Source organism: Musca domestica, unplaced genomic scaffold (assembly GCF_030504385.1).
Source record: "Musca domestica strain aabys unplaced genomic scaffold, Musca_domestica.polishedcontigs.V.1.1 29, whole genome shotgun sequence".
In the NCBI taxonomy this organism is placed as follows: domain Eukaryota; kingdom Metazoa; phylum Arthropoda; class Insecta; order Diptera; family Muscidae; genus Musca; species Musca domestica.
The window spans coordinates 620,531-631,621 of NW_026712296.1; the positions used below are offsets into that span (position 1 = coordinate 620,531).

General features: G+C 36.0%; 2 protein-coding genes across 2 annotated transcripts; one reads left to right on the forward strand and one right to left on the reverse strand.

The window, feature by feature from the left end:
* Positions 1–5,407: 5,407 nt before the first annotated feature.
* LOC109612374 (uncharacterized) lies at positions 5,408–6,192 on the reverse strand. The gene is made up of 3 exons (XM_020036350.2): positions 5,934–6,192; positions 5,703–5,870; positions 5,408–5,642 (listed from the first exon to the last, which is right to left on the reverse strand). Exons 1-3 carry the CDS (start codon positions 6,189–6,191, stop codon positions 5,493–5,495), a joined length of 576 nt encoding a protein of 191 aa, XP_019891909.1. The 5' UTR covers position 6,192; the 3' UTR covers positions 5,408–5,492.
* A 4,198-nt stretch (positions 6,193–10,390) lies between these two features.
* LOC101899298 (cuticle protein 12.5) lies at positions 10,391–11,091 on the forward strand. Its single transcript, XM_005182310.4, has 2 exons — positions 10,391–10,402; positions 10,471–11,091. Exons 1-2 carry the CDS (start codon positions 10,391–10,393, stop codon positions 11,020–11,022), a joined length of 564 nt encoding a protein of 187 aa, XP_005182367.1. The 3' UTR covers positions 11,023–11,091.

Here is an 11,091-nt window from a genome sequence, read left to right on the forward strand (position 1 = left end):
AACTAGGTCTTTCCAGATCGAAAACTGGTGGAATTAACATAGACATAGAGAGACATAGTTTTATTTCCTTCTCCTTTTCAGACGAAGATTTGGACGATATATTTTCTTCTCCTTTTAAAGATCAGGGCTATGGAAATTGATTATCTACATAACTCAGAGCCCAAAACAGTAAAAAACCAATAAGGAAAGCTCAAAAGTCGGGCGGGGCCGACTATATGATACCCTACACCACTACGCATATTTAGTAGAGCTCTCGTAAAAAGGTTTATACAGGGCATTTCAGAGCTCTATGAGATATTTGGTACAAAATCAAAATCTATCGTGCATTTTACGAACTATAGCTATCTTTGAACCGGGTTTCTCCAAACTTGACGTATTAGCTTCTAGACTGAATTCGGTCTTATGTACGAAAATTCAGGTGATTTGGGCTGATATTGGCCATTTGTTGCACAATTAACACGAAATCGGATGAAGATACATATGGGTGCTATATCCAAATCTGAACAGATTTTGATAAAATTAAAATCGACTATTTTTGGGCTTTATCTGATATCTGGTACCAAATATCATTCCTGGGAAAAGTATATTACGAATGTAAGGGACTTAAAGAGCAAATCGGATGAAACATATATATGGGAGCTAGAGCTATATCTGAACCGATTTTTACTAAAATTTGTGTACTTGCTTATAGGCTGGATTCGGTCGGATTTGCCAAAATTCATGCCATTTGGGCTGATATTGGCCATTCGATGCACAATTAACACGAAATCGGATGAAGATATATATGGGAGGCATATCCAAATCGGAACAGATTTTAATAAAATTAAAATCAACTATTTTTGGGCTTTATCTGATATCTGGTACCAAATATCATTCCTGTGGAGTGCATATTACGAATGTGAGGGACTTAAAGACCAAATCGGATGAAAGATATATATGGGAGCTATAGCAATATCTGAACCGATTTTTACTAAAATTGGTGTACTTGCTTCTAAGCTGGTTTCGGTCGGATTTGCCAAAATTGATGCTATTACGGCCATTTGGTGGTCAATCACCCGAAATCGGATGAAGATATATATGGGAGCTATATCCAAATCTGAACCGATTTCGATAAAATTTAAAACAGCTATTCCTGTGCTCCATCTAATACTTGGTACCAAATATCACGGTTGTGGAGTGCATAGTAGGAATGTGAGGGACTTAAAGATCAAATCGGATGAAAGATATATATGGGAGCTATATCTATATCTGAACCGATTTTCTCCAAATTTGATATACTTGCTTCTAGGCCGAACTCGGTTGGGTGTGCCAAAATTCAGGTAATTTGGACTGATAGTGGACATTTGGTGCACATTTAACCCGAAATCGGATGAAGATATATATGGGAGCTATATCCAAATCTGAACCGATTTCGATAAAATTTAAAACAGCTATTCCTGTGCTCCATCTAATACTTGGTACCAAATATCACGGTTGTGGAGTGAATATTACGAATGTAAGGGACTAAAACACTAAATCGGGTGAAACATATATATGGTTGCTATATCTATATCTGAACCGATTTTCACTAAATTTGATATACTTGCTTCTAGGCTGAATTTGGTCTGATGTACTAAAATTCAGTCCATTTGGACTTATATCGGCCATTTGGTTCACAATTAACCCGAAATCGGATGAAGATATATATGGGAGCTATATCCAAATCTGAACCGATTTCGATAAAATTACAAACAGCTATTTCTGGGCTGTATCTTATATCTGGTACAAAATATCATTCTTGTGGAGTGCATATTACGAATGTGAGAGGCTTAAACACCAAATCGGATAAAACATATATATGGGAGCTATAGCTGTTTCTGAACCGATTTTCTCCAAATTTGTTGTATTTGCTTTAAGGCTAATCTCGGTCACATGTGCCAAAATTCGGGCCATTTGGGCTGATATTGGCCATTTGGTGGTCAATTAACCCGAAATCGGATGAAGATATATATGGGAGCTATATCCAAATCTGAACCGATTTCGATAAAATTTAAAACAGCTATTTCTGTGCTCCATCTAATACCTGGTACCAAATATCACGGTTGTGGAGTGCATAGTAGGAATGTGAGGGACTTAAAGATCAAATCGGATGAAAGATATATATGGGAGCTATAGCTATATCTGAACCGATTTTCTCCAAATTTGATATACTTGCTTCTAGGCCGAACTCGGTTGGGTGTGCCAAAATTCAGGTAATTTGGACTGATAGTGGACATTTGGTGTACATTTAACCCGAAATCGGATGAAGATATATATGGGAGCTATATCTAAATTTGATCCGATTCTCACCAATTTCAATAGGGTTCGTCCTTGGGCCAAAAAAATATTGTTTGGAAAATTTCATCCCAATCGGATAATAAATGCGTCCTGCATTTTGTTCACAAGAATACATGGACAGATGGACGGACGGACAGACGGACTGACATGCATAAATCGACTCAGAAAGTGATTCTATGAAGGTTCTCAAAAGTAACTATGGGTCTATCTCGTTTCCTTCTCCATGTTACAAACAAATGCACAAAGACATAATACCCTTACCACTATGTGGTGTAGGGTATAAATACTGAAAATTAATACATATTTTAAAAGTGCTTTGTACATCTAGTTTAGTAAAAACTCTTCAATTTTTTTTGAAAAATTTTCAGTGGTGGGTATTTTTAACTGGTTTTTGGGGGACGGACCCGGGTATCCAAATTTTTGAACCTCTATAACAGTATAGGTATAGCTTAAAAATATCTATCCAACAAGTGGTCACATGATGGGGCTATTTAAAGAGGTTCGGGAGTTAAAGTAATGTTATCCATTTTTTTGGAAAAATTTTCAGTGGTAGGTATTTTTACCCTGGTTTCGGGAAACTATTTTTTTTTTTGGGACGGACCCGGGTATCCAAATTTTTGACCCGCTATAACAGTATAGGTATAGCTTAAAAATACCTATCCAACAAGTGGTTAGTTATAGTAAAGTTATCGATTTTTTGGACCCGGATTTTTTTATTAAACTTGAAGCGTTTTTAGTAAACTAGAGAAACAGTTCCAGAGAAAGAGAAACAGTTGTTCCAAGGACTAATGCGAAATTTTCTTTGTATTACTTTGACTAGAAAATAGAAAAACTTGCCAGCCTATGACTTAAGCCAGCCAAATATGCACTTTGTGTATTCCCACCCTTACAGTACTTACGTGACTTGTGTTTTAATTTATGTTCTTCTTTGGAATTTATCAAAAATAAGAGAAAGTTTCTTGTAAGTTGTACGCCGATATTTACGGAAGAACTACAAAACATAATTTTCACAATGAAGGAAGAATACAGGTAGTCGCATCGACGCAGCTGCTGATACAATAAACTGTCAAACCAATTTTGAAATTGAACATTTTGAATGAAAAATTATTCAAATTTGTAAAAATTGTTGAAAAATGCATATCATAAGAACCTCCGATTGTAAAATATTTTTATTTAAAAAAAAAAAAACATTTTTTACATATCAATGTTCTCAAGCGTTGACGCATCTACCTGTATTCTTCTACCATTTAATGTCTTTTCCATCAAATTAAAAAAAAAAAACAAAATTGTAATCGTGCATGATATTATCTTGGCAATTGTATCATGCGTTTTGGGTTGAAGAATAAACTTAAGGTGAGAACACATAAAGTGCTTTTTTGACTGGCCTAAGTCATCTACTGGCTTCTTCAGACAAAAAAAAAAAGAGTAAAAAATTATCGGTTGGGTTTGCCGACAGATGTATACCCTCAGTCAGTGTCCGATTACTTTAAAATATTTTGACTTCTGTTATGAATTTTCAATCTCTTGACCCTCTATGGAGTGGATTTTGAAAGAATGGGTCAATATTATCCATTTCGTATCGGACTATAATAAATATGATATAAATATATAAGAAAGTCGAACATTTATATCCAATTTATGGGAAATCATAAATTCCATATTCATCTCGGAATTCTGGTGGAGAGAAATATATTTAGATATAGCTAGTTGTAAAGAATCGTTGGGTTGTTACGCAATTTATGACACCAGACCTAGCACTGACGTAAATATTAGGATTTGCAAAGTTAGAGCGAAATCGGATTATCGTATCTCTTTCGGTGCATAAAATATATATTTTTGAAAATTTCGACCATTTTTTGGGGGAGGTACCAGAAAGAGTGGACTGATATACTCTATCTTAACGCCAGACCTTGGGTTATTATAAATATTGGGATGTGTGAAATTTGAAGAAAATCGGACTCTTATATCACATTTTATAAGAGTTGTAATTATTCAAAATTTTGACCTTCGTGGGGGAGGTACCAGAAAGAGTTGACCGATATTGTTAATTTTCGCACCAGACCTAACACTGACGCAAATATTAGGATTTGCAAGGTTGGAGCAAAATCGGATTAACGTTTCTCCTTCTGTTCAAAAAATATATATTTTTGAAAATTTCGACCATTTGTGGAGGAGGTACCAGAAAGAGTGGACTGATATACTCTATCTTAATGCCAGACCTTGGGTTATTATAAATATTGAGATGTGTGAAATTTGAAGACAATCGGACCCTTACATCACATTTTGTAAGAGTTTTAATTATTCAAAATTTTGACCATTTGTGGTCTGGCTGGTCTCGCTTTATTGACAGGCTTAAGCCATCGGCTGGCTTCTTCGGAAAAGAACAAAGGAGCGTAGGGCCAAAATCGAACTAAGTTAACCTAAAGCTCCTTTGTTCCTCTACGAAGAAGCCAGCCGATGACTTAAGCCAGTTTTATGTATTCTCACCTTTAGAATTCTAAATTTTAAATGATATGAAATTTTAATTTAAATGAATTATTTAAAATGGTATAAAAATTAAGTTTTCATTATTAAATAAGTCGATCCAAGATCTTAAAAAATTGGACAATTTATGATAAACATATTTTAATCCTAAATTTATGACTTCAAGATATTTGCGTATAAACGTGCCATTAGGTATTTAGGAAGTGTTCGGAATGTTATAATATTGCCAGTAGAACTTGGTGGGGTTTCCGTCCGTGCTACAGTGTCGACTGTGTTGACTGAGAAGAGTCGTATACAGTGTATTTCATTTGCGGTAGATGGCGCAAACTAAAATATATACCTCTAACCCATTGTAAAGCAAAACATTTATATATTGAACAAAAAATTTAAATGTATAGAACTGAGTTGGTGTTTGTTATTTGAGAAACCATATTAATTCCAACTTTTTTAAATATCTAGGTTTAATGTGAGTGCTATTGTTCTGTTATAAAAACCAATGTTTACTGTACTGCTACATTTTGATTTGGAACGGATTTTTTTTCTGCAGATATCTCAAGAAAATATAGTTAGAAATTAAATTTGATTTTTTTAAACTGCAATTCAGATTTATTTACATTTATATTTTTATATGTATTTAATGGTGCGGTGATGAACCTAAGCCATCTTTCGTCCCGCACCTAGTTTCTATTGATTCAATCTTTGCGATAAAGAAACACTTCTATTGTACCCTTTAATTGCTCCCGAATAAGAATTTGCAATTTGAAAAGATATTCGCCCTCTGGTATTGGAAAGAGTTTAAATTTGCTCTCTTCCAGGACTAAATTCTTAATATAAATGTCGTGCTGAAAATGTAACCTTTAATATACGGCCTTCTCCTTCCCCATAGGATTATGAATACTTACGTCATACGGACAGGTGTGATTCAAATTGGATTCGCGTATAAATATATCAAAGATTACATTCATAATTGGATACTTTTGGCGATTGGCAAAGAATGCACAGACTTCTTGGGTAATGTTGTATAGAAATGGACGATATCCACTGGCCCGTTTGTAGAGTCCAATATTGATCTGAAAACAAAAGGGGAAACTTTAAATTGGCAGTTTGTGAAGCTGTAGAAGAACTTTTGTTACTGTTGCTTTTGTCACCGGTATTTGATACAATGCCAAATGGGCATTAAGAGCCACAATTCCACGGCGAACAACTTTTAGTTCACATTTTTTAAAAGAACTAAAATTAACATCATTATCTTTACACCGAATATTAGTGAATTTAAATGAGGATTTTCCTTCAATCATAGCTATGCCCAGGGCAATGGATCCCAGTACAATGCCCACGTTATAAAGTAGTCTTTTCATATTGAAATAGAAAATATGTATGTGTAATGACATATCAGACTAAACCTAATGGAAGCTACTGAATTCAGATTAAAAAAAATTTCAATGTGAATTTCAAAACTTTTTAATGGAATATTAGTTGATAATATCGTAATATTTCTCGTCATTATCTAAAATGAAATAAAAAATTATTTGGAAATTTATTAATGGAACATTAATTTAAATTATCGTAGCCCATTATACAATATTTCACAAGAGTTATAATAAAATTTACACGTGTACCCACGTAGACCGCAAAAAACGTACATATCGTACTAAACTATCAGACTTTCAAGATTTTATACAAGTTTAAAGTGTTCACCTTTTAGCAAAATATTCAAAATCGTTTATTTTGAAGTTTACGGAGGAGTACATTAGTAAAAACATTGCACAATTCAGCCACATCCATTTTTATACCCTGCACCTTTTTCCTTTTGTAAATTCTCGAAATATTCATGATAGAACTAAGACGATTTTGCGATTTCCGTCTATCTGTCTTTTTGTCTGTCTGTCTGTCTGTCCGTCTGTCTGTTGTTATCACGCTATCTTTCGAACGAATCGAGATAGAAGGCTAAAATTTTGCACATATTTGTGTATTTGTATTCTCCCAGTAAGCAGTTACGTTGGCAAATGGGCCATGTTGGTCTACTTTTTCGTATAGCCCTCATTTAAAGGTACTTCCCGACATTCGGTATTTTCATGATTTTAACGACATAATTCAACCGTTTATTAATGGGTACTACAGTCTATGAATAAAAATTTCGTATGCTTATCCACGCCTTCGTATAGCCCCCATATAACGGTACCTCCCTTTATTCGTTATTTTGATGATTTTAGCGACATTTTCACCGGAATTGCTTCAAATTTGATATTTGAAGTTCCAAGGGAATACTACAGCCTATGACAGAAAGTTGTCTATGCAGGTCCAGGTCTTCGTATAGACTCCATATATCTGTATCTCCCTACATTCTTTATTTTTCCGATTTCAGGTACATCATTCACCGTTTATTTAAAGTTTCAAATTTTAATCCAATATAACGGCTATATTCAATATTTTTAGGATTTTAACCGAATTTTTAACGGCTTTTATTTTTGGAAAATTTCCAAATTCGTTCCAATTGGTTCATCCGGGCCGAACTTGCTGCTTTTTAACATGTTCTATCTAAAACTATTTCAGCTCTATCCCTTCACCCAATACCAAATTTAGTAGTTTTCAAACAATTATTTGCAAAATTACAGCCAGATCTCAACACCAGATAACAACAGAGACCTCACTCTCAAATTTCGGGATTCCAGCCCTTTTCCTTCTCTATTCCAAATATAGTACTATTTAGTATTTTTCATACGATTATAGTACACATTGTCAAGACCACATCCATATCTCAATTACAAATACCAACAGAGACCTTAATATCAAATATCAGGATTTCAACTCTATTCCTTCATCCAATGCCAACTTTGGTACAATTTAGTATACATGCCCAAAACCACCTTTTTATCTCAATTCCAGATACCAACAGAGACCTCAATAACAAATTTGAGGTTTCTAGCCCTATCAAATTTCATGTTTTCTATGCACCAAATGGCCAAAATTTTTGCACTTCCGACGGAATTCAGCCTAGAAGCAAGTACTTCATATTTTGGTGAAAATCGCTTCAGATATAGCTATAGCTATGTTTCATTCGATTTGGAGTTAAAGTCCCTCACATGCGTAATATGCACTCCATAACAATATTATTTGTTACCGGACATCAGATACAGCTCGAAAATACCTCTGCCAAATTTTATCGAGATCGGTTCAGATTTTTATATACCTTCGATAAACATCTTCATTCGATTTTACGGTTATTGTCCACCGTAAATGTAAATTGGATAGATTTTTATTGGAAAATTGGATAGATTTTTATAGCCTCCACCATACATAGTATGGATGGTATGTTAAGTTCGTCATTTCGTATGTAACTCATCGTAACTTTCGTATGTAACATTCGTATGTAACACCGTCCGTTTGTTGTAATCGCGCTAGAGTCAAAATGAATTAAGATACGAAGCTACAATTTTGACCTGCAGACAGGTCAAGTCCAAAGATGGGCTATATCGGCCGCCCACGATATTATATAAACTCCATATAACAGTACCTTCCGATATTCGGTATTTTGATGATTTAAGACACATTTTTTAATGGAATTGTCTTAAATTCTACACAAGGAGTTCACTGTGAGTACTTTACCCCTTGGAAGGGAAATGTCTATATAGGTCTGCGTATAGCCCTCGATAATGGTGCACTCGATACTCGGTATTTTTGTGATTTTAGCCACAATGTTCAATGGAATAGTCTGAAAATCCACATCTATCCATTCCTTCTGAGTTCTTAACACCCTGGAAGAGTATAGTCTATATAGGTCCACGATATCGTATGTCCCCCATATGAGGGTACCTCCCTATAATCGGTATTTTGATGATTTTAGCTAGATTTTTCAATGGAATTGTTTAAAAATACATGCTAGAAGTTCTTTCTTTCTAAGCACTTTACCACCTGGAAGAGAATTGTCTATATAGGTTCACGATATCGTATAGCCCACGTATAACGGAACCACCCCATATTCGACAACCGGAGTTGTTTCAAATTTCGTATTTAGAGTTCGTAATGGAAAATACAGCCTATGACAGAAAATGGTCTATGTAGGTCTAGGTCTTCGTACAGGCCACATATATCAGTACCTCCCTATATTCGATATTTTGACGATTTCAGGTACAATATTCACCGAAATTGTTTGAAATTTTGTATTTGAAGTTCCTAATAGGTACTACAGCCTGTGGCAAAAAAATCTATGCAGGTTCAGGTCTTCGTATAACACAGATATAACGGTACCTCTCTATATTCGGTATTTTGATGATTTTAGCTATATTATTCACTGGATTTTTTTTCATGTTTCGTATTAGAATATTGTAATGGCTTATGACAAAAGTTGCCTATGCAGGCCTTGAGTTCCTTTACAATCAAGTCTAGGGCTGTTTTGAACTGCAGGGAAGCCTTGGAAAACACTGGGTTGTCCATCAAGCTTTGTTGGGTTCCTGGACATTTTAACATCCCAGGTAACGAGACTGCAGACGAACTGGCCAGATTAGGATCCGAATCAACTACAATTCAAGTAGACAACTCGGTTAAACAACCACTGTGCCATTTCCTGCATGTCATTCACAAACACTACTCTGAGAAAATCCAACAAAAATGGCTAGATGAAATTGGTTGTACCATCCCCAAACGAATCTGGCCCACACTCTCGGAGAAGAGAACAAGGTCGCTGATGTCATTGTCAAAACCGGATCTAAAACTTGTGGTGGGCATCATCACAGGTCACTGTAAGGTGAGGGCTATGACATCGAAATGGGACAGCGACGGCATTGACTACTGTAGGATCTGTCAAGATGAAGAAGAAATCAAGACAATCGAACACTTACTCTGCCACTGCCCAGCACTCATTGATGTGAGACACAGGCTAGTGGGAGAACTAGTGTCACATGACTTGTCGTCTTTTTCTAACACTGACCCTGTAGTAATACTTCAACTAGCCAGAAGACTCAAGTGGCTAAAGACGACACGGCAAACTCCTCAGCCGTAGATTACACTCTACTACACTACCCTTTATCTTCATCTTCTCTATCAATCACTTTTTCTTCTATCTCTCAAAACTCTTTTCTAGGATGAACACAATGGACCTATAGGTCTCCGAGTGGAGCGGTTGCCATATGGCAATCGGCCCGGCCGATTGATTTTTTACTTCTTTAATTTCATAACAATATTATTATTTTAAATTTCCTTTGCTTCTTTCTGGCATGTGTATCCCTTTAACTCATCTCCCCTACATGTTGCACTGTCCTTGAATAGTAACTTAAAAAATAACTTATTTTAAATAAAATTTATGTAAAAATTACACCGTCTGAAGGTGACCTACAAAGACTAGAAAAACAAAACTGAATTAAATAATAATAACCATAATAACAAAAAAAAGTAAGACACCATTAACCATGACGCTCTAGAGCTGGCCAAAATGTCTGCGAGGCACTATGCCAACAACGGAAAAAACTCTTAACATATTAAGGCCTATATAAATTGCAAATTGTTGGTCAATTGTTATGCACAACGCTTGCAATCAGTTAACAACAAACAACACCAACTACCATCAGATTTCGAAAAAAAAAAATACAACAAAATGCAGAAATTGGTAGGGGAAACCCATTTTGCCGAAATTGATATTTTGAATTTTAATTGAATACTTTTTATTCATTAAAGGTCCTTGTATTTCTTGTTGTTCTGGCTTTGGCTGTCGCTGAACCCGGTCATCATGCTCATGTGGCTACAGCACCAGTTCCTGCAGTACCAGCCGTGCCAGCTGCTGCAGCCTATACAGCAGCTGCACCAATTGCGGCTGCCTATACAGCTCCTTTGCCAGCTGCTTATGCTGCTCCTTACGCGGCAGCCTATGCTGCCCCTTACGCGGCTGCCTATCCCGCACCATATGCAGCAGCTTACACAGCTCCCATTGCTGCAGCTGCTGCTTACACGGCACCCATAGCTGCTGCCTATCCTGCACCCTATGCAGCCGCTTATACTGCGCCATATGCTGCTGCCTTTACAGCTCCTTTAAATTCAGCTTTTTCTAGTCAACGTGTGGATATTATCAACAAATATAATGCACCCATCATTAGTGCTCCAGCTAGATTGATAGCACCTGCAACAACCTATATCCCTGCACCAGCTCGTGCAGTTGCCCCAGCTATTGCAGCAGCTCCGGCTAAAATTGTGGCTGCTCCTGGCCGTTTGTCTGCCCCAATTTTAATTTAAAACAGAATTTTCCATTTCTGTCGTTTGAGTTTATCCTTTTCTCCGGGATAGAATTATACACTGCTCAAT